The 27992-nt window shown below is 49.1% G+C and overlaps 1 protein-coding gene across 1 annotated transcript in view; it reads right to left on the bottom strand.

Moving 5' to 3' along the window:
• NF2 (neurofibromin 2) overlaps positions 1-27992 on the bottom strand; it is a 190145-nt gene that overhangs the window by 47612 nt on the left and 114541 nt on the right. The window contains 3 exon segments of the mRNA XM_033954223.1: positions 4967-5072; positions 6409-6626; positions 26061-26183. Coding sequence (XP_033810114.1) covers positions 4967-5072; positions 6409-6626; positions 26061-26183 — 447 coding nt within the window.

Raw genomic sequence — 27992 nt, forward strand, 5'->3', positions numbered from 1 at the left:
GCCGTGGCCAGCCCAAAGGGAAGCGCACAGAACTGATAGTGCCGACCCAAGATCGCAAAGCGCAGGAAACGCTGATGAGAGGTCCGAATAGGAACATGCAAGTAGGCCTCCGTCAGATCGAGAGAAGTGAGAAACTCCCCCGGCTGAACCGCCAGAATGACCGACCACAGCGTTTCCATACGGAAAGAGGGAACCTTGAGAGCCCTGTTGACCCCTTTCAAATCGAGGATGGGCCGAAAAGTCCCCTCCTTCTTGGGCACCACAAAGTAAATGGAGTACCTGCCCGTGCCCCACTCCGGGGGGGGCACTGGAACTACTGCCCTGAGATCTAGCAAGCGCTGAAGGGTCTGGCGAAACGCCAGCGTCTTCCCAGGAGTCTGACACGGAGAAGCGAGGAAAAAATCCGGCAGAGAGCGGGCGAACTCCAGGGCATAACCGTCCCGCACCACCTCCAGGACCCACTGATCGGACGTGATCTCGGCCCATTTGGGAAAAAAGTCGCGCAGCCGGGCCCCCACCGGAACCAAGGGGGGCGCCGGCAAGGCGTCATTGTGCAGGACGGGAAGCGGGGGAACCGGCGGAGGGATTCCCTGCCCCCCGACGGGCCCCCCGAAAGGGCTGCATGCGCTGGAAGAACCGACCCCGGGAAAACCCCGGAGACTGGAAAGAAGCAGCCCCACGCCCAGGGCGATACTTGCGAAATTCCCGCAAACGCCCCCGGGCCGCACCACCCCGAGACGCCGGGCGGGCACGGTCCTCCGGCAAACGGGGAACTTTCGAGTCCGACAGAGTCTGAATCAACTTATCCAAGTCCTCTCCAAATAAAAACGACCCCCGAAAGGGAAATTTAGTAAGCTTAGCTTTGGACGCAGCATCCGCCGCCCAAGCGCGCAGCCACAACACACGCCTTGCGGCCACGCCAAAAGCCATGGACTTAGCCGAGATCCGCACCAAGTCATACAGAGCATCCGAGAGGAATGAGGCAGCCATCTCAATCTTCGCTACCTCCTGATCCACCAGAGACCAGTCGTCAGACTCTCGATCCAAGACCCGCTCCGCCCACCGAAACACGGCGCGAGCGACCAGTCCCCCACAAATAGCCGCCTGGACCCCAAAGGCAGAGACTTGAAAATTTTGCTTAAGGATGGTCTCCAATTTGCGCTCCTCAGAGTCCCGCAAGGCAGAACCGCCCTCAACAGGCACGGTATGCCGCTTGGAAATAGCCGAGACCACCGCATCCACGACTGGCGAAGCTAACGTAGCCCGATCCCCTTCAGGAATGGGATACAGGCGAGCCATGCTGCGCGCCAGCCGAAACGGCGTCTCCGGCGTTTTCCACTGCTCAAGAATAATATCCCGAATATCCTGATGCATAGGAAAAGAGCGGGAAACGGAACGGATCCCTCGTAACAGAGGGTCCCCCACACGCGGAGTCTCCGGCGGCGCGTCCTCAAAACGCAAAGCCGAAGAAACCTGTTGAATAAGGTCAGGCAGCTCATCTCTCTGAAAAAGGCGCACCACGGACGCCTCGTCACTGGAGAACGGGAAACCCGACAACCCGCCGCCAGCTTCCGTCCCCTCCAGAGGGTCCTGGAATTCCTCAGAAGGGTCCAGGTCCTCCTCCAGACCGACACGTTCCTCCGACCACAAATCCTCGTCCCACGACACCCGCGGACGCTTGGACAAGAGAGGCGGCGGAGGGGACGTCACGTCAGACGAGAGAGGCAAAGCCGCAGGGAGCGCGGAGGAAACCCCACCCCCCGAGACCCCCTGGGCGCAACCGGGACCCCCAGCCGCCTGAAAATAGGCTTTGCATAATGAAAAGAAAAAATCAGGGGAAAAACCCCCCGAGGGTCCCAAGGGACTCCCTGCCACAGCAGGGGACCCAGCAGAAACCTGCCCCTGCTTAGCCAAAACAGGGGGAAGGTCACCTGAGGTGGAAGACAAAATGGAGGGGCCAGACAGAGAAGATGGCGGTTTTCCCGCCAAAAAAGCTCCCTCCATAGCCTGAAGCGGCTGAGAAACCTGAATAGTCTCAGCCGCTAAAGCAGGCAAGCCGGCATCAGCTGTCAAAAAATCAGCTGAGAGGGAAACCTTCGGGGAATCCCTCCGTGGGCGGTTGTGGAAGACCGGGCTTCCCCACTGCTCCAAGCCGACTCGCGAGGCACCATCGGCGGGGAGCTCTGGGCGCCTGCAGCCGCTGCCGACGGAGCTCCACCACCTCACCGACCCAAACCGCCGAGTTCAGGCCGGCCGCGAATGCCTCGCGGCTGGACTAAAATTGTGGCCTACTCCCCCGGAGAAGGGCACAATTGCTCCATACGCGACCTAGCTATAAAAAAGTGCTGGTTACATGAAAAAATACAGTAAAATACAGTTTTCTTAAAGGGAAACAACCCTTCAGACCAGCACTACCTCAGGATTTTTTTATTTATTTTTTTTTTTTTTTTACAGAACAGACTCCACAGGCTCTCGAAGCAATATGCCTTGCTTGATTTAGGGGGCAAGGCTTACTGCTGAGGCTCCTCTAAAAAAATGTGGGGAGGTGGAGGAAGTGGGGGGAGGGACCCCGCTCGTGACCCGCCGGGTTTGACACCCCCGAGGTCGGACGAACCCCCAAACAGAGTCCGTCCAAGCTCCGTCCGGCTAAAAACAGGGACAATAAACCTCTAAACAAATTCCAACAGCCCTACCAAGGGAGATGGGTACAGATCACTCAACACCTGCTGGAGACTGAAAGAAGACTGAGGGAAATAGAGAGGAGGGGCTAGGATATACTGTCCCAAAGTTTTGTTTTCAGTCTCCACCTGCTGGTCATGATTAGATATATACCCAATCGTAAAGTTAACCTCTACTGGTCTGGAGAGTGCTAAAGAATTGACATTTTATTATTGATATATAATCTTGCCATAGGGGAGCTATACAAAGTCTGAACCATTTGAATAAATCCTGAACCTATACCAAACCATTCCAATGCTTGATACATGAAATCCCATTCCACTCTGTCAAATGCTTTTTCTGCATCTAAAGATATGGCAAAAGCCGGATCATTCATATTTTTAGTTAAATTTAAAGTGTGGAATGTCAATCTTGTGTTACTAGAAGAATGTCTATTCGCAATGAATCCAGTTTGATGTACATCAATTATATAAGGGAGAGCCTTAGCCAATCTCATAGCCAAAGTTTTAGCCAGTAATTTTCCATCTACATTAATTAAAGATATCGGCCTATAGTTTGATACCGAAGTAGGATCTCTATTTGGCTTAGGTAAAACAATAGTTAAAGATTCTGCCATAGTACCTGTAATACAACCTTTATTTAGTTGATATTGATATAAATTTAATAAATGAGGGAGTAACGCATTTTGAAATGTTTTATAAAATTCTACTGTAAAACCATCCCCACCTGGAGCGGATCCAACTCTAAGAGACTTCAATGCAGTTTCTACTTCTTTTAATGATATAGGCTCATCTAATCTTCTTTTTATATGATAATTTATGTGATAATTGAAGGAAGGGAGGGGTGGGGGAATTAGGAAGAATTGCATATATATATTGCATATTTTTAAAAGATTAATATACATATGAATTTTATTATTTGTGTATGGTTATGGGAGGGGGTGGGATATAAAGCTTTTAGATACACATTGTGATGGAATTTTCAAGTGATAATGTATTATGATAGTTTGTATTTAATGTACACTTGATGTATGTATTAACATGAATAAAGATTTTGAAAAAAAAAACAACAGTTTTATAAAATTGCACACCTGATATTTAGGTAAGCTTACACCTATAAAAGTGTGGGGGAGGGTAACATGTTGCTATCAAGAGTCTCAGAAGAAACAAGGGCTCGTGGGATGCATATAATATCTATTTGGACATATGTTTGGAGAAAGACTTTGAACTGGATGGGAGTTTTGATGTAACAAATTCATGGCTTTGTACTTTTGATATTTCTAATAAAAAAAAAGTTTGAAAGGTATGGGAAAGACTCACATTGAAGAACACATTTTCTAAAATTCGGTCATATATGTGTTAAAATAGCGCTGAAAACATGTGTAGTTAAAAGCAGGTGTCAAATGTAAGCAAGTGAATTCCCTGGAATAATATTCAAAGTGGGTGTCAGTGGAAGTCAGCACAGGGAAGAGCATGCACATACTTTCTATATGTCCATGAGGTGATATGACCGTGGTATACAGAAAGGAGAACTAATAGGATTACAGACAAAAGCAAACTAGGGCAACAGCCCCCGTGAACAAAAAACAAATGGAGAAAAAAGGAAAAAGACAGTTCAGGACTCCATTAAATTGGAATGCTTTATGGGTCAAAAGTTGAATGAATCAGGCAATTACAAATGACCCTACATGACCACCATTTAAGGATTTGGAATTCAGCCGAGTCGTAAACCCCCAACACAGCGTGGCGGTTGTGAGGTCATTTTCAATTGCATGGTTCATGCTACCTCTTTGGACACACAATAAAACGTTCCAATTTGAGGCCATTACTCTTCGTCTCCATTTGTTAGAAAGGATTACACCAGTGAATTGCAAACTGTGTGCCATGGCGAGATTCCGGGTGTGCCACTAGGGATTGAGTCACTTCTGGCGTCGGTACCTCTCCTCCTCTCCACCCCCACATGAACCTCCTCTCGTTTTCCCTGAGCTCGGGGCCATTTCTGGAGGGCCTCCGAGCATGCGCGGGCATTGACGTGATGACGTCGTGTGCATGCACACAGGCGTGCAACGTTATCACGTCAACGTCGGAGGCCCTTCAGACATAGCCCTGAGCTCAAGGAAAACGAGATGAGGTTCGTGTGAGGCGGGCCGTGCCACAGAAAGACATTTCCTCCACTAGTGTGCTAGAGCAAAAAAAAGTTAGCGGGACACTGAATTACACCATCAGTACCAATCTGTGCAAGACAAGGGATACTGAACTTTGCTGGTTGTTCCTAATATCCCCCTTACCGTGTATGACGTTTTGGTACTGATTTCCAGAAGCTTCTGTTTAGCCCGACGCTCTGAATCACGTGACTCCTGAAGATCCTGTTTCAACTGGTCGGCCTCTTTTGCTCTGCAAAGGACAGAAGAAATAACTACAGAAGTGTACACCAACCCCAAGTATGCAGAAGAGACATGAGGGAAGTGGGATGCCCACCCAAGCTCAATCCGGCCAAAAACAGGGATTAGAAACCCCTAAACAAATTCCAACAGCCCTACCAAGGGAGATGGATACAGCTCACTCACACCTGCTGGAGACTGAAATAAACTGATAGGAATAGGGAAAGGTATCTCTTATGTACTACAGTATTCCACAGTTTTGTTTTCAGTCTCCACCTGCTGGTCATGATTGGATATATATTCACTCGTAAAGATTAACTTCTACTGGTCTGGAGAGTGCTAAAGAATTTGGAATTAAAAGAAAAGTCTTGAAGGGAAGCAGCTCAAAATCTAGAGCCTCAAGAGGCCAGACCAAGTTGGGCGATGGGACTTTTGAAAGAAGAGGACCTTATTGACTACAGATTTGCTCCGACAACTGCACTGGAGGCAGAGAAGTGCTGGATATCTGAGGGCTCCATAGGTCCTGCACAGGGTAACATCAAACCATTCTCTGTCTCCACATGATGGTAGAGGAGCATAAACCCACACTTCTGACTTGATCATGAGGGGATGATGAGGAAGGCTTGATTCTTCTATATAGGCTAAGTTTAAGTTTGGATGTTTTTGCTTTAAGGTGCTATTCGGTTTACTCCCTAAATATATAACTGACCTCTTCTCTTTCTCAACATAAGAGAAACTCACACCTGAAGTTTGTCTCTCCACCGGTTAGAGGATGTAACAACATCTTTTCTCTTATCAAGCAGCATTATGGGGTAAAGACCTGGAAAAATTACTTATACATGCTAATAACTCTGGGGAATTTAGGAAATACCTAAAAACATATCTGTTCCTGAAGTACTTAGGTAGCTGATCTGCACAATCTCTCTCACAAACAACTGATCTCTAAAACTGTTAGTCACTAATCTCTAACTTTGTTAGTTCTACTCAATTGGTAGCATTTGTATTCATTGTAAACCGCATAGAACTTCACGGTCCTGCAGTATATAAACTGTTATTATTATTACTTGCTTAACTCATAAGAACATAACATAAGAATAACTCCACTGGGTCAGACCAATGGTCCATCAAGCCCAGTAGCCTGTTCTCATGGTGGCCAATCCAGGTCACTAGTACCTGGCCAAAAGCCAAGGAGTAGCAACATTCACATTTCATCATTCTGGTAAAGGGTTAAAATACCAATCTTGTGTTCTGCACTCTTGTCTAAAGAAGGGTGAGTGTAAGAAGTAGAGGAGGCCTTAAAGTGGGAGGACCTAGCTTAAGACAGGAATATCAAGCGCAAGAACTCTGACCTCCTCTCCGATTCTTCCGCCATCTTTAACGCCAACATCTCCGTCTCTAGCACCTTCTGCTCCATCAGGCGCTTTTCCTCTTCGGTCCGCAAGGCTGTGGCTTTGATGCGCTGCATCTCCTGCTCCGCCTCTGCTGCCTTCTGCGCTAGGAGCTTGGCCTCCTCCTCTGTGATCTGGGCCTTTTCTGCCAGCAAGTCTGCGGTCTCTTCGGACCTCATCTGGAAAGGAAGAGGAGGAGAACTTGCTTAAAACACACAACAGCTGACTCTCACATGAGTGAGCTCTCGCCTCATACACTGCTCCAGGTCTCAGGGAAGATGATCCCCTTTTCATGCTTCCAACTCCAGCTCTTGCTTGGGAGGAGGAATCCCTCATGTAAGCTTCACTTCTCGCAACACCTCAGACTCTGCTCACCCATACACGAGGGGACTTTTTGCAGCTCCAAGTCCAGATCTCCTATACAAGGTAGGGGGGGCAGTTACAACAAGCAAGAAAAGCATCCGTTGAACAGGAATTCAGACGAACCGTCCAAACATCTCGGCTTTGCTTATTAACCTTTTTCTTGTGTTAGTAGGTAAGGGTCTTAAAAGTTTATTCCCAAAACAAACTTTGATCATAATAACAACAAACCATTTAACAGATTTATTATAGTAAAGAGATAAATTGACTTGTACAGCAAACTGTGAACCCGTATCTGAGCAGGAAGAATTTCAAAAGTGACTTTTCTCTTCTTTCTTTGGGGTGCGCTTAGCTGTACTTTCTTCAGTTACTGCCCCTCACTCAGCGTCTGCTACTCTCTGCAAAACATGAAAACTGCAGGGAGTAAAGGGATAGGACTGCAGGGGGGTCAAAGTCCCTCCTCGAGGGCCGCAATCCAGTCGGGTTTTCAGGATTTCCCCAATGAATATGCATGAGATCTATTTGCATGCACTGCTTTTATTGTATGCTAATAGATCTCATGCATATTCATTGGGGACATCCCGAAAACCCAACTGGATTGCGGCCCTTGAGGAACTTTGACACCCCTGGCTTAAGAGTATTCTCCAGCCTTTCAATGGACTCATTTATAAGAGACTTGAGGTGTAGGGCTGTGATCTTTTGGGGGGTGGTGAGGAATTCTATAAATGAAGCCCAAAGCTCAGCTCTGGGAAGATCTGTACTAAACTAGTATTCTGCAAGGAGTGCTCTGCGCGGATCTCGCAGCTCATAGGCAACAGAACGCTGTTTTGTTTTGGGGGGCCCAAGGATTCCGCCCTAGCCAGCAGAATCCTGCAGCACAGCCTCTCACCAGCTCTTGACTCCTCCACCCACCTCCTCCCGGTGCTGTACTTTTAATTGTCAGGCAGCCGCCGCGCAGCATCAACGAGCAGGCCTGTCCCCAGAAGTAGAATGAAGGGTTCCAAGGCAGGCCTGCGCATTGATGCTGCATGGCAGCTGCCCAAAGATTTAAAAGTACAGCGCCGAGAGGGAGATGGGTGGGCAAGAACCAATTGGTGTCCACCTATCCTTGGGGAGGCCATGCCCCCTTCTGAGTAGTGCACTATACAATTTAGGCACACAGTTTATAGAACATGGCAAAGGGCAGATCCACATGTAAACCCAAATGACTGACAATTAACGCCAATTATTGATTGTTAATGGCTCATTAATCATACGCAAATCTGTGCCCCAATTTGCACGTCCAACTCTGGCCAACCTATATAGAATCCAGGGGTTATTGAATCAGTACAAATAAGAACCCAGAGATGCTGTAGTAATAGGGGCTCTTCAGACCTTTGGATGGGCCTGAGCTCCAGATATTTATTTATTTTAAACTATTTATTTCCCCGCATATAGGCCGTCCCTCTGCATAGGCTGCCCTCATGTATAGGCCGCAGAAAAGGGTGGCCTATGTTCAAAAAATGGAAGATAAGCCACCCCATGGTAATAGCCGCGGCTTATCTTCTGGTACCTCCCCTGCTTTTTTCAATCACCTCCCCCACCCCGCACCTTTTTCAAAACCCTCTCGCTGAAGGCGGATGGCATGTGGCTCGGGTCTCTAGCGGTGCAGGGCAGCTGTGATCTCCTCGGCATCCGGCACCCCCCGCGTGAATGGCTGACGTCAGCTCTTGCGGGACTCATGAGAACTGACGTCAGCCACTCAGCAAGCGGTGTGGGGGCAGGCCGGATGCCAAGGAGATCGTGACTGCCCTGCACCACTGCAAACCCGAGCTGCACGCCATCCGCCTTCAGTGAGAGGGTTTTAAAAAAGGTACCGGGGCTGGGGGGAGGGGGGAAGGGATGATTAAAAATTGCTACATAGGCCGTGCCCCATACACAGGTTTGTAAAACCCATATATAAGCCACGGTCTATATATGGGGAAATACGGTACCCACCTAAAACCATAGGCAATTTACAAAAAAAAAAAAAAGACATTTATAATTGTTTAAACAAACACACATAAAAATACTTCCAAACCCCAAACCACCTGTAACTTCCCACGTTCTAATATAAACCTCATCTTCATACATCTTTTCCATAAATACATATTAGATACTACCTCCCTACAATATCAAATCAGGCAAAATATGAGCATGTTTCTCCTCCTATCTAGACAAGAGCTGAAATGGGTTATCAGCACAGTTTCTCCTCTGTTATTCTCAATTAAATGCTTTGGAGAAAAAAATAAGTTTTCAACTATTTCCTAAACTGCAATACAGTAGACTCTCAGTTAACCAGCCCCCCATGGGGATTGATAAGATGCTGGATAAATGTAGTTTGTGGTTGCTTGAAAGTTATGATTAAAAATAGGCCTAACTAGTGCTATACCCTTTACTATAAGCATACCATGCACAACTATTCTATATAATTTTAAGGTGATTATTCAATCAATATCGACTTTAAACTTGATAGTATTCTTAACTACCAGTTTTATACCACCTTTTCACTATAGAGTTTTTCAGGAACCTCAGCGCCACCACTCAGAGCTCAAACTCATTCATTGCTCTAAGCTTTATGTGCTAGCTCCTCATCAGATCCTTTTTTATTTTAAACTCTTTTTTGCTTTTGTAATGTGTATTATATTTTTACCATTTAATCGGTTTAACCCTTAAGCTTGAAATATTAAGTTTTACTTAGCTTTATTTCTTGTGGTCTTTGGCTAGGGAAAACATCTTGCCGACATGTTTCGCTTTGCAGCTTTATCAAGGCTTTTACCCCTTACTAGTTTACCGCTAATACTTGTGACCACTCTATCGTGGATAGAGTGGTCACAAGTATTGGCGGTAAACTAGTAAGGGGTAAAAGCCTTGATAAAGCTGCAAAGCGAAACATGTCGGCAAGATGTTTTCCCTAGCCAAAGACCACAAGAAATAAAGCTAAGTAAAACTTAATATTTCAAGCTTAAGGGTTAAACCGATTAAATGGCAAAAATATAATACACATTACAAAAGCAAAAAAGAGTTTAAAATAAAAAAGGATCCGATGAGGAGCTAACACATAAAGCTTAGAGCAATGAACGAGTTTGAGCTCTGAGTGGTGGCGCTGAGGTTCCTGAAAAACTCTATAGTGAAAAGGTGGTATAAAACTGGTAGTTAAGAATACTATCAAGTTTAAAGTCGATACCCTTTACTATGTCATACCATAAACTGTTCCAGACAAACTACCAGACATGTGGTAGGCAAAGCGTGGCCGTACTCAGGTGTGGCATGCCAAGTTTACACTTAAATTTCCGCCAGAAATTGATTTTATTTTCATTTGATTTTTTTTCTGGTTGCTTGAATTCTGGTTAACAAAGTCTACTGTACATTTCTACAGAGCCTTAGATTCTCAGACATATCGTTCCACATCACTTGACCAGCAACTGCAAAGGAGGATTTTTCTGTATCAGCATAACGAATCTCTTTTCTATTTTTCACCTCCAACACCATACAATTTTCAGATCTTAATGTCCTTCTTGGCACAAAATTTTCTCTGCCACCTCAAAATCTAAAGACTTTACCTAATGAGGATCCCCCCAAACTCTATCAGCTGAAGATTTTCTCTGAAGGTAGCCATAACTGCCTTTTACCAAGCTTGGCAAGGCAGCAGCAAGATCCCTAAGCCGCTGATGCCAGCACCTCCTGCATGCATAGTTGTCAGTGGCTCAAGGATGCTGTTGCCTACTGCAGAGCTTGGTAGAAGGGAGTTCTGGCCTTCTTTGGAGGATCCCCACCAGATGTATAGCAAGGTTCAGAAAGCACAGTTACTTACCGTAACAGGTGTTATCCAGGGACAGCAGGCAGATATTCTTAACGCATGGGTGACGTCACCGATGGAGCCCCGGTACGGACCTTTTTAACTAGAAAGTTCTAGTTGGCCGCACCGCGCATGCGCGAGTGCCTTCCTGCCCGACGGAGGAGAGCGTGGTCCCCAGTTAAGATAAACCAGCTAAGAAGCCAACCCGGGGAGGAGGGTGGGACGTAAGAATATCTGCCTGCTGTCCCTGGATAACACCTGTTACGGTAAGTAACTGTGCTTTATCCCAGGACAAGCAGGCAGCATATTCTTAATGCATGGGTGACCTCCAAGCTAACAGAGAGGGAGGAGGGATGGTTGGCCATTAGGAAAATAAATTTTGTAACACAGATTGGCCGAAGTGTCCATCCCGTCTGGAGAACGCATCCAGACAGTAGTGAGTAGTGAACGTGTGAACTGAGGACCAAGTGGCCGCCTTGCAGATTTCCTCGATGGGCGTGGAGCGGAGGAAAGCTACAGAAGCAGCCATAGCTCGGACTCTGTGGGCCGTGACAGTTCCTTCCAGAGAGAGACCGGCCCGAGCGTAGCAGAATGCAATACAGGCAGCAAGCCAGTTGGAAAGCGTCCGTTTAGAGACAGGACGACCTAGACGGTTAGGATCGAAGGTCAGAAAGAGCTGAGGGGACGAGCGGTGAGCCCTGGTACGGTCAAGGTAGTATGCAAGGGCACGCTTACAATCCAGCGTGTGCAACGCCTGTTCCCCAGGATGAGAATGGGGTTTAGGGAAAAAGACAGGCAACACGATGGACTGGTTGAGGTGAAAAGCCGAGACCACCTTGGGAAGGAATTTAGGATGGGTACGCAGAACCACCTTGTCATGGTGAAAAACAGTGAACGGTGGATCGGCGACCAGTGCATGCATCTCACTAACCCTCCTGGCAGAGGTGATGGCAATGAGGAAAAGCACCTTCCATGTTAGAAGTTTGAGCGAAGTTGTGGCAAGAGGCTCAAAAGGGGGTTTCATGAGGGCTGATAAAACCACATTCAGGTCCCAGACGACAGGAGGAGGCTTCAGAGGTGGTTTGACATTGAAGAGGCCTCTCATGAACCGGGAAAACAGTGGATGAGCCTTGAGAGGTTTTCCGAGGATAGGCTCATGAAACGCAGTGATGGCACTGAGGTGAACTCTGATTGAGGTAGACTTGAGGCCAGCGTCGGACAGAGAGCAAATAGTCCAGTACAGTTTCCACCGCTAATGAGGTGGGATCGTGATGATGCAGTAGACACCAAGAGGAGAACCTGGTCCACTTCTGATGGTAACATTGGAGGGTGGCCGGTTTCCTGGAGGCATCCAAAATGCGACGGACAGGCTGAGACAGATTCTCTGGAGAGGTCAGCCCGAGAGAAACCAAGCTGTCAGGTGGAGCGAAGACAGATTGGGATGCAGTAGAGACTGACGTTGCTGCATAAGTAGAGTAGGAAACACAGGAAGAGGAATGGGCTCCCTGGAGCTGAGCTGAAGCAGGAGTGAGAACCAGTGTTGGCGAGGCCACCGAGGAGCGATGAGAATCATGGTGGCCCTGTCCCTGTGGAGTTTGGATAACGTCCGCAACATCAGAGGTAGTGGAGGAAAGGCATAGAGGAACCGATCCGTCCAGTCGAGCAGGAATGCATCTGGGGTCAGACGATGAGGAGAGAAGAATCTGGAACAGAACTGGGGCAGCTGATGGTTGTGAGACGCTGCAAAGAGGTCCACCTGCGGAGTGCCCCAGCGAGCAAAGATGGAGTGGAGTGTTGAAGGATCCAGAGTCCACTCGTGAGGTTGAAGGATGTGGATGAGACTGTCGGCCAGGGAGTTCTGTTCGCCCTGGATATAGACAGCCTTGAGGAAGAGATTGCGGGCCGTGGCCCAGGTCCAGATGCTGAGAGCCTCCTGACAAAGGAGGCGAGATCCGGTGCCGCCTTGCTTGTTTATGTAGTACATGGCGACTTGATTGTCTGTGCACAGGAGAAGAACCTGAGGGCAGAGAAGGTGCTGGAAGGCCTTGAGAGCATAGAACATGGCTCTGAGTTCCAGGAAATTGATGTGATGTTGACGCTCCTGAGGGGTCCAGAGTCCCTGGGTGCGTAGATCTCCCAGGTGAGCTCCCCACGCATAGGGGGAGGCATCCGTGGTTATGATCATGGAGTGAGGGGGTAGATGAAAGAGTAGACCCCCTGGAAAGATTTGAGGAGTTCAACCACCATTGAAGAGATTGCTGAAAAGACGATGTCACAGAGATGGGATGAGACAGAAGATCCGCGGTCTGTGACCATTGGTTGGCAAGAGTCCATTGAGGTGTCCTGAGGTGGAGTCGCGCCAGAGGAAGCACATGGACCGTCGAGGCCATGTGGGCCAGGAGGACCATCATCTGTCGGGCAGGAATGGAGTGATGAAGGAGCACCTGACGACAGAGGTGGAGCAGGGTCCGTTGACGGTCGGAGGGGAGAAACGCCCTCATTAGTGTGGTGTCGAGAACTGCTCCAATGAACTGAAGTCGCTGTGTGGGAAGCAGATGCGACTTGGGGTTGTTGATCTCGAACCCCAGGAGATGGAGGAGAGAGATGGTGTGATGAGTGGCTTGTAGCACAAGTGGAGACGTAGGTGCTTTCACCAACCAATCGTCCAAGTAGGGGAACATCTGGAGGTTGTGAGACCTGAGGAAGGCCGCCACCACAATAAGGCACTTGGTGAACACCCTGGGCGATGAAGCAAGGCCAAAAGGTAGCACTTTGTACTGATAGTGACGGTGCTGTATTTGAAACCGTAGGTAGTGACGTGAAGTCGGATTGATTGGGATGTGAGTGTAGGCCTCTTTGAGGTCCAGGGAACATAGCCAGTCATGTTGAGAGAGAAGAGGGTAAAGCGTGGCAAGGGAGAGCATTCTGAACTTCTCCTTGACCAGACACTTGTTGAGGTCCCTGAGATCGAGGATGGGACGAAGGTCTCCTGTCTTCTTGGGAACCAGGAAGAAGCGGGAGTAGAATCCCTGACCCCTTTGGTCCGGAGGCACCTCTTCGATGGCATTGAGAAGAAGGAGGGATTGGACCTCGCTCAGGAGGAGGAGGGTTTGGGAGGAGTGAGAAGCAGACTCTACGGGAGGATTGTCTGGTGGAAGAGTCTGGAAGTTGAGAGAGTAGCCGTGGCGAATGATGTTGAGGACCCATTGGTCTGATGTGATGACCTCCGATAGGCTGAGGAAGAGGCAATGATGATGGGAGACTGGCTATGCCCTGGCGGAAAAAGTCAAAAGGGCTGAGATGGTTTTGACGGAGGGAGAGGCTTGGCAGGTTAGTGAGACTATGAGCGAGCCTGAGATTGATGCTGTTGACGAGGTCGGCGAGGCTGCTGTTGAGGCGGGTTGAGAGGTCTGGCCGAGAACCTGCGCTGGTAGGAAGACTGCTGTCTGTAGGTGCGAGCAGATGGAGTCTTCTTTTTAGGTTTAATCAGAGTGTCCCACCTGGTCTCATGTGCTGAGAGTTTTTGGGTTGTTGAGTCCAGGGACTCTCCGAAGAGTTCATCACCCAGACAAGGTGCGTTAGCCAGGCGGTCCTGGTGGTTAATGTCCAGGTCAGAGACTCTCAGCCATGCCAAACGTCGCATGGCCACCGCCATGGCAGATGCGCGAGAGGTCAGCTCAAATGAGTCGTAGATGGAGCGAACCATGAATTTCCTGAGTTGGAGGAGGCTGGAAATATGTTGCTGGAAAAGAGGGACCTTACGTTCAGGAAGGTATTTCTGTAAGGAGGAGAGCTGTTGCACCAGATGCTTCATGTAGAAGGAGAAGTGGAAGGTGTAGTTGTTGGCTCTATTGGCTAACATGGCATTTTGGAAAAGGCGCTTACCAAATTTATCCATGGTTTTTCCCTCTCTGCCAGGAGGGGTGGAGGCATATACACTGGAACCCTTAGATTTTTTCAAAGTAGATTCCACCAGGAGGGACTCGTGGGGCAATTGAGGTTTATCAAACCCTGGGATTGGAATAACCCGGTACAAGCTATCCAATTTACGAGGGGCTCCAGGAACCGTGAGGGGAGCTTCCCAGTTTTTATAGAAAGTTTCCCGTAAGATGTCGTGGACGGGCAACTTCAGAAATTCTTTGGGAGGTTGCTCAAAGTCTAGGGCATCGAGGAAAGCCTGAGACTTTTTAGAGTCGGACTCTAAGGGAATGGAAAGAGCTGCTGACATCTCCCTAAGGAATTTGGAGAAAGAGGATTGCTCTGGTTTGGAGACGGTGTCGGTCATGGAGGGTTCTTCGTCGGTTGACGAAGCGTCCTCCTCGGTACCGTGAGGGGAGTCTTCCCACAAATCTGGGTCCCTAACGTCGGGGTGCGTACGTTTGGACATCGGTGTGGAGGGCTCGGCATGGCGAGTCTTTGAAAGAGATTTGCCTGAGCGCACCGAGGCGGTACCGGGTGAGGAAGACCGATGTCGTTCCTGGGACCGGACAGGGTCGGCAGCATCACGGGTATGTACTGTAGGTGTTTCTGCCAAGAGCACCGGCATGGAAGTATTAATCGGTACCGAGGGGGTCGACACCGATGGGACAGTGTGAGGCTCGGACCGGTCCCGTACCGGAAGGTGTGGTGCCAGCAACGCCGGCAACAGTTGTTGGAGCTGTTGTTGCAGCTGCTCCTGTAAGTGTGTTTGGAGTATGGCCACGATGCGGTCGTCCTGGGGAGGCACCGGTACCGTTTTTTTCTTCTTCAGTACCATAGGTGCCGCTCTACGCTCCGGCGATGAGGAGGCCGATGATGAGGCACTCACCGAGATCGGAGCGGAGCGTTTGCGGGGCCGGTGCGGTGCCGGGAGGGCCGGTGTCGCAACCGTGGCAGGAGGGCGCTCAAGGGAAGTGGGAGGCTTCTTAGCCGGCTTACCTGGGCCCAACGACCCCGAGGAAGGTGGTGTTGATGTCGTCGGTGCCGACTTTTGTGGTGCCGTCAACGTCGCAGCCGGTTCCATGGCAGATCCGGTACCAAACAAAATATTTTGCTGGATCTGCCGATTTTTCAAAGTACGCTTTTTAAGCGTAGCACAGCGGGTGCAGGTGTCAGCCCGATGCTCTGGACCCAAGCACTGGAGGCACCAATTGTGTGGGTCGGTGAGGGAGATCGGGCGTGCACACCGCTGGCACTTCTTAAAACCCGGTTGAGGGGGCATGAATGGAAACACGGCCTCCGCAAAATCGAACCCGGAGGCCTGTATGGTGGCAACAGGCCCCGCCGGGGCCGGCCTGATAAAATAAGGAAAACTCAACGAGTTTTTTTTTTTTTGTTTTTTTTTTGAAAACAAAAATAAAGGGAATCCGAAAAGAAAAAAGGAAAAAAAGTGAAAAAATACGCGAGCGGGAAGGCAAAAATTAGTTTTTCAACGGCCGTTGAAAACACATGCGTCTTCTTCGCTCCGCGGAAACGAAGAAACTGGGAACCACGTTCTCCTCCGTCGGGCGGGAAGGCACTCGCGCATGCGCGGTGCGGCCAACTAGAACTTTCTAGTTAAAAAGGTCCGTACCGGGGCTCCGTCGGTGACGTCACCCATGCGTTAAGAATATGCTGCCTGCTTGTCCTGGGATAACCAGTATTACACATGCTAGGGCCCAGGTCAGAGAATTAAAAAGGGTCCCCATCCCTCTCTCCCTTCCCAATCACCTCCAATTTCACTATCTGCCATGTCTATCAACACCAACAGACCCATACCAAATATAGAACAAGGAATCAAAAATTAGAAATAAAAATATTTAAACAAAAAATGAACTGGGAACCCCAAGAAGTTAAACTTAGCATATCATGCAACGCTGAAGAAATAAAAACAGAAATGCATATTCCATTCAAAATAAAATGATTTTTTTTCTACTTTTGTTGTCTGGGCATTTTATTTTTCTAACATGTTAGTTCCAGTTTCTCTTTTCTGTTGTCTGCTGATTTTCTTTCAAGCAGCTATTGTCTATTTGTCTTTTCTCCTTTTTAGCTCTTTCCTCTCTTTTTTCTTTTCTGCCTGTCAATTCAAATTTCACCCTCTTTGTCATCCTTCTCCTTTTTTACTTTTCTGTCAGCTATTAAATTCCCATCTTCTTCTCTTACACACTAATGCTCCCATTCTCCATCTCACTCCTTCCCAGTCCTCCATTCCCTTTCATCTTTAATCTGCTCCTCTTTTCCATATTCTACCCTCTGTAATCACTATCCTCTCATTCATTTCCTTGCCACCCCCTTCTGGCATCTCCCATAGTTCCACCATTCCCAGGTCTTCCTCCCTTCACCCTTCTAGCTCAGCACCTGCTCCCTCTTTTTCCCCCTTCCCTTCCTTGTAGCCTCTCATCTCCCTGTCCCTTCTCTCTTCCCTATTGGCCAGAATTCTCCCTTTCTTCCCACTGTCTGCCATTTCTCCATAACTTCCTTTGGCTTCTGGATCCAATATCTCCCGCTTTCTCCCCTCTCCACTTGCTATATATCTCTCCCTCCCACTCATCCACCCCCATGTCCACAATCTCTCTGTCTCTCGCCCTTCCTTGTGCCCTGGGTCCATCTCTTTCCACTCCCAGCATCTCTCTCTTCCTCTCCTTAACGATCATATCCAATATTTCTCTTCTCCCCCATGCACCATCTCTCCCTCCCCTCTACATCCAACATTTTCTCCCTTTCTGGCCTCTCAACCCTCTTCTCCACCCCACTGCTAAATCTCTCCTTTCCTCCCCTCCACCTCATATACGGAAATTTTTCCTCTCTATCCCTACTCATTCAGCATCTGTTTCTTCCTCTCTAGTCCTCTCCACCCCATATCCAGCAATTCCCCCCCCCAAGGGTCTTGACTCCCCTCCTTTATCTTGCTCAACTCTCCTCATGCTGCAGTGGGCCAGTGGCAGCTATTCTCACACACTGCCTGTCACTAACTCAGAAGCCACCCATCTGCCACATCCTGCCCTCCTCTGTTGCAATTTCCTGTTTCTCTAAGCAGCAGAGGGGAGGTTTCCAGATTAGCAGCAGGCGGCGTGTCAGAATCGCTGCTGCTTACCCAATGCAGCAATAGGAGAGTAGAGCAGGATGAGGGAGAGAATATTACAATATGCAATCCTTTCTACAAGAAAGAAAATAAAATTAACAAATCAGTAGAGGAAGTACTCACACGTATAGTTGCCGACTATAGCACTACCAGGCTTATGCAGCGCTGTACCCCAAAACATGGAAGAGACAGTCCCTGCTTGAACAAGCTTACAATTTAGTTAAGACAGACAAACTGGACAAAAAAGTGCATCTATGCTTAGTGCTCTGGTGGGGGAATTGCAGAGGGAATGATAAGATAGGTATGGGTGCTTAGCAGGTGAGTTGGAATTTGGAATTGAAAGCAACTTTAAAGAAGAATTCTTTGGGTCTGGATTTGAATACTGGCAGGGACGAAGCGCAGGCAGTTTGTTCCAGGAATACGGTGCTGCAAAGTAGAAGGGATGGAGTCTGGAGTTGGCTATAGAGGAGAAGGGTACAGATAGCACAGTTACTTACCGTAACAGGTGTTATCCAGGGACAGCAGGCAGATATTCTTAACACATGGGTGACGTCACCGACGGAGCCCTCGGTACGGACCTTTTAACTAGAAGTTTCTAGTTGGCCGCACCGCGCGTGCGCGAGTGCCTTCCCGCCCGACGAAGGAGTGCGTGGTCCCCAGTTAGGATAAGCCAGCTAAGAAGCCAACCCGGGGAGGTGGGTGGGACTTAAGAATATCTGCCTGCTGTCCCTGGATAACACCTGTTACGGTAAGTAACTGTGCTTTATCCCAGGACAAGCAGGCAGCATATTCTTAACACATGGGTGACCTCCAAGCTAACAAAGAGGGAGGAGGGATGGTTGGCCATTAGGAAAATAAATTTTGTAACACAGATTGGCCGAAGTGTCCATCCCGTCTGGAGAACGCATCCAGACAGTAGTGAGTAGTGAACGTGTGAACTGAGGACCAAGTGGCCGCCTTGCAGATTTCCTCGATGGGCGTGGAACGGAGGAAAGCCACAGAAGCAGCCATAGCTCGGACTCTGTGGGCCGTGACAGATCCTTCCAGTGAGAGACCGGCCCGAGCATAACAGAAGGCAATACAGGCAGCAAGCCAATTTGAAAGTGTCCGTTTGGAGACAGGACGGCCCAAACGGTTGGGATCGAAAGACAAAAAGAGCTGAGGGGATGTTCGGTGAGCTCTGGTACGATCAAGGTAGTAAGCAAGGGCACGCTTACAATCCAGCGTGTGCAACGCCTGTTCTCCAGGATGCGAGTGAGGCTTAGGGAAGAAGACGGGAAGCACAATGGACTGGTTGAGGTGAAAAGCCGAGACCACCTTGGGAAGGAATTTAGGGTGGGTACGCAGAACAACCTTGTCATGGTGAAAAACAGTGAACGGTGGGTCGGCAACCAGTGCATGCAGTTCGCTAACCCTCCTGGCAGAGGTGATGGCAATTAGGAAAAGCACCTTCCATGTAAGAAGCCTGAATGAAGCTGTGGCAAGAGGCTCAAACGGAGGTTTCATGAGAGCAGAGAGAACCACATTCAGGTCCCAGATGACGGGAGGAGGCTTGAGAGGCGGTTTGATGTTGAAGAGCCCTCTCATAAATCTTGAAACCAGAGGATGAGCCGTGAGGGGTTTTCCGAGAATAGGCTCGTGAAACGCAGTGATGGCACTGAGGTGGACTCTGATGGAGGTGGTTTTGAGGCCAGCGTTGGACAGCGAGAGCAAATATTCCAAGACAGTTTCCACCGCCAAAGAGGTGGGTTCTTGATGATGCCGGAGACACCACGAGGAGAATCTGGTCCACTTCTGATGGTAACATTGGAGAGTGGCCGGTTTCCTGGAGGCGTCCAAAATGAGGCGGACCGGTTGAGATAGATTCTCAGGAGAGGTCAGCCCGAGAGAAACCAAGCTGTCAGGTGGAGGGAAGACAGGTTGGGATGTAGTAGAGACTGATTCTGCTGTGTAAGTAGAGTAGGAAACACAGGAAGAGGAATGGGCTCCCTGGAGCTGAGTTGAAGCAGAAGGGAGAACCAGTGTTGACGAGGCCACCGAGGGGCGATGAGGATCATGGTGGCATTGTCCTTGCGGAGTTTGGACAAGGTCCGCAACATCAAAGGAAGTGGAGGGAAGGCATAGAGGAACCGATCCCTCCAGTCGAGCAGGAATGCATCCGGGGTCAGACGGTGAGGAGAGAAGAGTCTGGAACAGAATTGGGGCAGCTGATGGTTGTGAGGTGCTGCAAAGAGGTCCACCTGCGGAGTGCCCCATCGAGCAAAGATGGAGAGTAGAGTCGGAGGGTCCAACGTCCACTCGTGAGGTTGAAGGATGCGGCTGAGATTGTCGGCCAGAGAGTTCTGTTCGCCCTGGATATAGACCGCCCTGAGAAAGAGATTGCGGTCCGTGGCCCAGGTCCAGATGCGCAGAGCCTCCAGACAAAGGGGGCGAGATCCGGTGCCGCCTTGCTTGTTTATGTAGTACATGGCGACTTGATTGTCTGTGCATAGGAGGAGGACTTGAGGACAGAGAAGATGTTGGAAAGCCTTGAGGGCGTAGAACATGGCTCTGAGTTCCAGGAAATTGATGTGATGACGACGCTCCTGTGGGGTCCAAAGTCCCTGGGTGCGTAGATCTCCCAGGTGAGCTCCCCACGCGTAGGGGGACGCATCTGTGGTGATGATCATAGAGTGGGGGGGCAGATGGAAAAGTAGACCCCTGGAAAGATTTGAGGAGTTCAACCACCATTGGAGAGATTGCTGAAGAGATGATGTCACAGAGATGGGATGAGAAAGAAGATCCGTAGTCTGTGACCACTGGTTGGCGAGCGTCCACTGAGGTGTACGAAGGTGGAGACGAGCCAGAGGAAGGACATGCACTGTCGAGGCCATGTGACCCAGGAGGACCATCATCTGTCGAGCAGGAATGGAGGGATGCATGAGTACCTGACGGCAGAGATGGAGCAGGGTCTGCTTGCGATCGGAGGGGAGAAAAGCCCTCATTAGCGTGGTGTCCAGAACTGCTCCAATGAATTGAAGTCGCTGGGTGGGAAGCAGATGCGACTTGGGGTAGTTGATCTCGAACCCCAGGAGGTGGAGGAGAGAGATGGTGTGATGAGTAGCCTGTAGCACAAGTGGAGACGTAGGTGCTTTCACCAACCAATCGTCCAAATAGGGGAACACCTGGAGGTTGTGAGACCTGAGGAAGGCCGCTACCACTATAAGGCACTTGGTGAAGACCCTGGGTGAGGAGGCGAGGCCGAACGGTAGCACCTTGTACTGATAGTGGTGGTGCAGTACCTGGAACCGCAGGTAGCGGCGAGAATGTTGATTGATGGAGATGTGAGTGTAGGCCTCTTTGAGGTCCAGGGAACATAGCCAGTCGTGTTGAGAAAGAAGAGGGTAGAGCGTGGCAAGGGAGAGCATTCTGAACTTCTCCTTGACCAGACACTTGTTGAGGTCCCTGAGATCGAGAATGGGACGGAGGTCTCCCGTCTTTTTGGGTACCAGGAAGTAGCGGGAGTAGAATCCCTGCCCCCTTTGATCTGGAGGTACTTCTTCGATGGCATTGAGAAGGAGGAGGGATTGAACCTCCCTCAGGAGGAGGGGGGTTTGAGATGAGTTTGAAGCAGACTCTACGGGAAGGTTGTCCGGAGGCAGAGTCTGGAAGTTGAGAGAGTAGCCGTGGCGGATGATGTTGAGGACCCACTGGTCCGACGTGATGACTTCCCAACGGCTTGAGAAAATGGTGAGACGACCCCCGATAGGCTGTGGAAGAGGCAGCGAGGGTGGATGACTGGCTATGCCCTGGAGAGAAGAGTCAAAAGGGCTGAGATTGTTTAGCAGGCTGAGGAGGCTTGGAGGGTTGAGTGGCCTGAGACCGAGCCTGGGCATGGTGCTGCTGTTGACGGGGTCGCCGAGATTGTTGGGGAGGTGGATTGAGTGGCCTGGCTGAGAACCTCCGCTGGTAAGATGATTGAGGCCGATAGGGTCGAGCAGGCGGAGCCTTCTTTTTCGGCTTGATCAGGGTGTCCCACCTGGTCTCATGGGCGGAGAGTTTCTGGGTGGTGGAATCCAGTGACTCTCCAAAAAGCTCATCCCCGAGACAGGGGGCGTTGGCCAGGCGGTCCTGGTGGTTGATGTCCAGGTCGGAGACTCTGAGCCAGGCCAAGCGACGCATGGCTACAGCCATGGCAGAGGCCCGAGAGGTGAGCTCGAAGGAGTCGTATATCGAGCGGACCATATACTTGCGCATTTGGAGAAGGCCAGATATGTGCTGCTGGAATAGCGGGACCTTGCGCTCAGGTAGGTACTTCTGGAGGGCAGACAGCTGTTGGACCAAGTGTTTGAGATAAAAGGAAAAATGGAAGGAATAGTTGTTTGCCCTGTTGGCAAGCATGGCATTTTGGTAAAGCCTCTTGCCAAACTTGTCCATGGTCTTACCTTCTCTGCCAGGAGGGGTAGAGGCATAGACACTGGAGCCCTGAGTCTTTTTTAAGGTGGATTCCACCAGAAGGGACTCATGGGGCAATTGAGATTTGTCGAATCCTGGAATAGGGATGACACGGTAAAGGTTGTCCAGTTTACGGGGAGCTCCCGGTACCGTGAGGGGATTTTCCAAGTTTTTGTAGAATGTCTCCCGTAAGATGTCATGTACGGGAAGTTTGAGGAACTCTTTAGGAGGTTGCTCAAAGTCTAAGGCTTCTAAAAAGGCTTGGGACTTTTTGGAGTCAGATTCAAGGGGAAGTGACAGAGCAGCAGACATTTCCCTCAGAAATTTAGAAAAAGAGGACTGCTCAGGTTTAGAGGTGGCATCAGGTGCCGATGGTTCCTCATCAGATGAGGAGGGATCCTCCTCGGTACCGAGAGGAGTCTCCTCCCATAAATCAGGATCCCTGACCTCTGGTGCGTGTCGGGACACCGGGGTGGAGGGTGCGGTGTGGCGAGTCTTGGACAAAGATTTACCAGAGCGCACCGAAACGGCACCAGGGGAGGACGATCGGCGTCGTTCTCGGTCCCGAGAAGAGTGCCGTACCGCCTGGTGCCGAGCAGGATCCACTGTGGGTTGAGAATGAACCACAGGATCATCAGGAAGTTGTTGGGCCGAAAGGATCGGCATCGAGGTGTTTACCGGTACCGAAGGAGTGGACACCGGGGGCTCGGTGCGGGGCTCGGGCCGGTCTGGTACCGGAAGGAGCGGTGCCAGGATAGAGGGTAGCAGTTGTTCAAGCTGTTTCTTCAACTGCTCCTGAAGCTGAGTTTGCAGAATGGCCGAGATACGGTCATCCAGGGGTGGCATCGGAACCGCTTTCTTTTTCTTCGGTTCCTTGGATGCCGCTCCACGCCCCGGCGATGAGGAGGCCGATGACGAGGCACTCACCGTTATCGGGGCGGAGCGTTTACGGGACCGGTGCGATGCCGGTATGGACGGTGTCGTCACCGTAGCTGGAGGGCGCTCGAGGGAAGAGGAAGGCTTCTTAGCCGGCTTACCTGGCGCCAGTGGCGCCGATGCGGGATCGGTCGGTGTCGAGCTGGACGGTGCCGATTTCTGCGGTACCGCCGTTGAGGGTGATGAATCCATCGCCGACTCGGAGCCGAAGAGCAGGGTTTGCTGGATTCTTCGGTTTTTTAAGTGTACGTTTTTGTAAAGTGGCACAGCGGGTGCAGGAATCTGCCCGATGCTCCGGACCCAGGCACTGCAAACACCAATTGTGTGGGTCAGAAACGGAGATCGGGCGTGCACACCGCTGGCACTTCTTAAAACCGACCTGCGGGGGCATGAAGGGGAAGATAGCCTCCGCAAAATCGAAGTCCGAGGCCTGTATAATGGCAACAGGCCCCGCCGGGGCAAAAACGAAAGAAACAATAAAAATCAAAGTTTTTTTTTTTTTTTTTTTTTTTTTGCAATTGAAAGAAAAAGGAAACCCGAAGGTAGAGGAAGAAAAATATATAACAAAAGCGCGAGCGGGAAGGCAAAAAGTGATTTCAACGGCCGTTGAAAAAATACACGCGTCTTCTTCGCTCCGCGGAAACGAAGAAACTGGGGACCACGCACTCCTTCGTCGGGCGGGAAGGCACTCGCGCACGCGCGGTGCGGCCAACTAGAAACTTCTAGTTAAAAGGTCCGTACCGAGGGCTCCGTCGGTGACGTCACCCATGTGTTAAGAATATGCTGCCTGCTTGTCCTGGGATAAAAGAGACTTACCCAATGAGCAGGCTCATAAATAAAGAAAAAAAGCCTAATTTTTACTGATAAGTCCACCCAGAATCACCGACGACGATGCTCAAATAACACTGCGTAACACCCTATTAAAACTGGAATCAACAACCTTTCCCGGGAGACACAAACATGAACAATAACCAAGAAAATATTCACAACCTTGAGAAAACAGAAACTAATCTGGCATCTTGGTTCAGTCACTGGTACTATCCCAACTAGATTATTGCAATGTCCTTTACGTAGGATGCAAAGAAAATATATGGAAAAAAAAACTATAAACCAGGGATCTCAAAGTCCCTCCTTGAGGGCCACAATCCAGTCGGGTTTTCAGGATTTCCCCAATGAATATGCATATCTATAAGCATACAATGAAAGCAGTGCATGCAAATAGATCTCATGCATATTCATTGGGGAAATCCTGAAAACCCAACTGGATTGCAGCCCTCGAGGAGGGACTTTGAGACCCCTGCTATAAACCATTCAAAACGTAGCCAGCTTATTTTCTCAGCAACTAAATATGACCAAGTGACATCCCTGTAACTCGAACTACATTGGCTCCCCTTCGAAACAAGGTGTATTTTTAAACTATGTACAATAATCTTTTTAATCTTCCATGGCAAAACACCAGACTACATGTTGAATTTAATTGAAATACCTTGCAAAGACAAATATAACCTGATCAGCAACTATATGAGATTAAGATTCCCAAATCCTAGAAGAATCAAATACAAAACAATTTATTTATTTATTTCGATTTTTATCCCGTCCTCCCAGTAGCTCAGAACGGCCTACAAGCAAACATTCACAGTGGAGCACATTTAGACAATACAAAGACTATACGATAGTTTAAGTACAAGGACTATACAGCAATTTAAGTACAGGTTAAGAGTGGACTATACAGCGATTTAAGTAGAGGATCAGAATGGAGAAGAGAGGGTAGAAGGAAGGAGGAGTTTAAAGGGGGATGAAGGGGTAGATTGCAGTAGTAATTTTAGTTGAAGAGGAGGGTCTTTACCGCTTTCCAGAAGGTCATCAATGAGTTCTGTAATCTGATTTGCAGGGGGAGTTGGTTCCAGAGTTGAAGGATGAAGTGGCTGTAGGAGCGTTTGCGGGCAGTTTCTGACAGGAGAGACCTTCCTGGGGGGATGCATAGGCGTTTCTCCACTTCCGAGCGGAGGGGGCGGGTGGGGGTGTACAGGGTTATCTTGGATTCTATGTAGGCTGGGGTGGTGGCGTAAATTCTTTTATGCGCTATTACCAGGGCCTTGAATGCGCAGCAAAAATGGTCAAAATTAAGAAACATCCCCTTCTACCAAAACTTTCGTAAATGCTTAAAAATCTATTTGGAAAATACCTTACTCACTTCCACAAACAGGCTGCGACCAGCAGAAACCAAACCAGACATAAACCACCTCTTCTACCTCGATAGATGACTAAGCTCCCTACTAACTATTAAAGTGACACCCATACCAGAACCCGTAATATCAAGACTACAAGATCAGATATAGCCAATCTTCTCTCTAAACTATATGCCATAATCATATACCTACACACGTGGAGGGGCATTTTCGATAGGACATCTAAGTCAGAGTTTGGATGTTTTGAGAAAGACGTCCAGAAATTCAGTAATAAAGACGTCCATTCTCAAAATTGCCACACGTCATCTTTTTTTTCTCGAAAATAAGTATTAACCCTTAGTACATCTATCTTTTTTTGACATTGCCAAAATATAAAGACATCCACATGAAAAATGCATAAAAGCAAGCTGTTCGGATGTGGTACCCAAGTGTGCTATCCTGTCAGAATAGCTTGCCATCAGCTGATCGTGGCAGAGGAATCCCAATCAGCTGAGCCAGTTTCATGAAGTCCTGCCAGCTCAGCAGGGATCCGGCAGGGAGAACCAAAATTCCTTTCTCCCTCCCTCACACCTCCAGAGAGCCGCCAAGCCCTACACCCCTCCCGACATCTTCTCCAACATGCCCCCACATCCCCCGACCTCCCCACGACATCCTCCGCAACCCTGGACCTCCCATCCCCCAACACCCCCATACCTTCTGATAACAAATCAGCAGGAGGGAAGCCTACTCCCTCCGGTCTATAGGGCTGCCTGTTCAGAATGATGGCCCTTCCCCCTCCCAATGTACTGTTCCGCATGTCGACTGCTGCGTTTCTTGCGGCACAGGCAGCTGGACTTACCAAGGCATCATTGGCTAATTGTGCTTCTTCCTTCAGCTGCAGCAACCTCCTTTCAAATTCATCCCTCGACCGCTCTGCTTCTTCTCGCAACTGCTTCTCTCGAGCCAAACGTTGCCGCTCCATCTAGGTGAGAGAAAGCAAAACTTAATTGTGAGAACCTCCAAGAATGACTGAGAAAACGGCAGGGGAAGGGGGCCAGGGCAGGAGCAGAAAACATGAATACCGAACTTTAGCGCACAAAGAAATACTCCTGGCCCTTTATTCCTTCTGAATCGGCTCTCACAACTATTAATGAAACAGTTACATGGGCTAGTCAGCTACAAGGCAGTCAAATAATAGGTAAAACCATTGTTTAGAAACAGAGAAAATAAAAGGCAGATAAAAACCATATGGCCTATTTAGTCTGCTTATCCATACCACCTTCCTTTCCTCTCCCTTAGAGATCCAATGTACTTCTCCCAAGCTTTCTTGAATTCAAGATACATTTTTCATCTACATCACCTCCACTAGGAGGACATTCCACAAATTCACCACTCTTTCTGTGAAAAAGTATTTTCTGAGGTTACTTGGGAGTTCTGATCGACAAGTCGATGAAGCCGTCCACACAATGTGTGGCGGCGGCAAAAAGGGCGAACAGATTGCTAGGAATGATAAAGAAGAGGATCACGAACAGATCGGAGAGGGTTATCATGCCGCTGTACCGGGCCATGGTGCGCCCTCACCTGGGGTACTGCGTCCAGCACTGGTCGCCGTACATGAAGGAGGACACGGTACTACTCAAAATGGTCCAGAGAAGAGTGACTAAGATGGTTAAGGGGCTGGAGGAGTTCCGTACAGCGAAAGATTAGAAAAACTGGGTCTCTTCTCCCTTGAACAGAGGATATTGAGAGAGGACATGATCAAAACATTCAAGGTACTGAAGTGGATAGACTTAGTAGATAAGGACAGGCTGTTCACCCTCTCCAAAGTAGGGAGAATGAGAGGGCACTCTCTAAAATTGAAAGGGGTTAGATTCCGTACGAACATAACATAGTAACATAGTAGATGACGACAGATAAAGACCTGAATGGTCCATCCAGTCTGCCCAACCTGATTCAATTTCAATTTTTTTTATTTTTTCTTCTTAGCTATTTCTGGGCAAGAATCCAAAGCTCTACCCGGTACTGTGCTTGGGTTCCTACTGCCGAAATCTCCGTTAAAACCACTCCAGCCCATCTACATCCTCCCAGCCATTGAAGTCCTCCCCAGCCCATCCTCCACCAAACGGCCATATACAGACACAGACCATGCAAGTCTGCCCAGTACTGGCCTTAGTTCAATATTTAATATTATTTTCTGATTCTAGATCCTTTGTGTTCATCCCATGCTTCTTTGAACTCAGTCACAGTTTTACTCTCCACCACCTCTCTCGGGAGCGCATTCCAGGCATTCACCACCCTCTCCATAAAGTAGAATTTCCTAACATTGCCTTTTGAATCTACCACCCCTCAATCTCAAATTATGTCCTCTTACCATTTTCCTTTCTCTGGAAAAGATTTTGTTCTACGTTAATACCCTTCAAGTATTTGAACGTCTGAATCATATCTCCCCTGTCTCTCCTTTCCTCTAGGGTATACATATTCAGGAATATGTAAGGAAGTTCTTCACCCAGAGAGTGGTAGAAAACTGGAACGCTCTTCTGGAGTCTGTCATAGGGGAAAACACCCTCCAGGGATTCAAGATAAAGTTAGACAAGTTCCTGCTGAACCAGAACGTACGCAGGTAGGGCTACTCTCAGTTACGGCACTGGTCTTTGACCAGAAGGCCACCGCGAGAGCAGACTGCTGGGCACGATGGACCACTGGTCTGACCCAGAAGCAGCAATTCTTATATTCTTATCCCCTTTCATCTTCATCCTATCCCCCTCATTCCAGAGCTTCCTTTCAACTGAGA

The sequence above is a fragment of the Geotrypetes seraphini genome, chromosome 8 (assembly GCF_902459505.1).
Source record: "Geotrypetes seraphini chromosome 8, aGeoSer1.1, whole genome shotgun sequence".
NCBI classification, from domain to species: domain Eukaryota; kingdom Metazoa; phylum Chordata; class Amphibia; order Gymnophiona; family Dermophiidae; genus Geotrypetes; species Geotrypetes seraphini.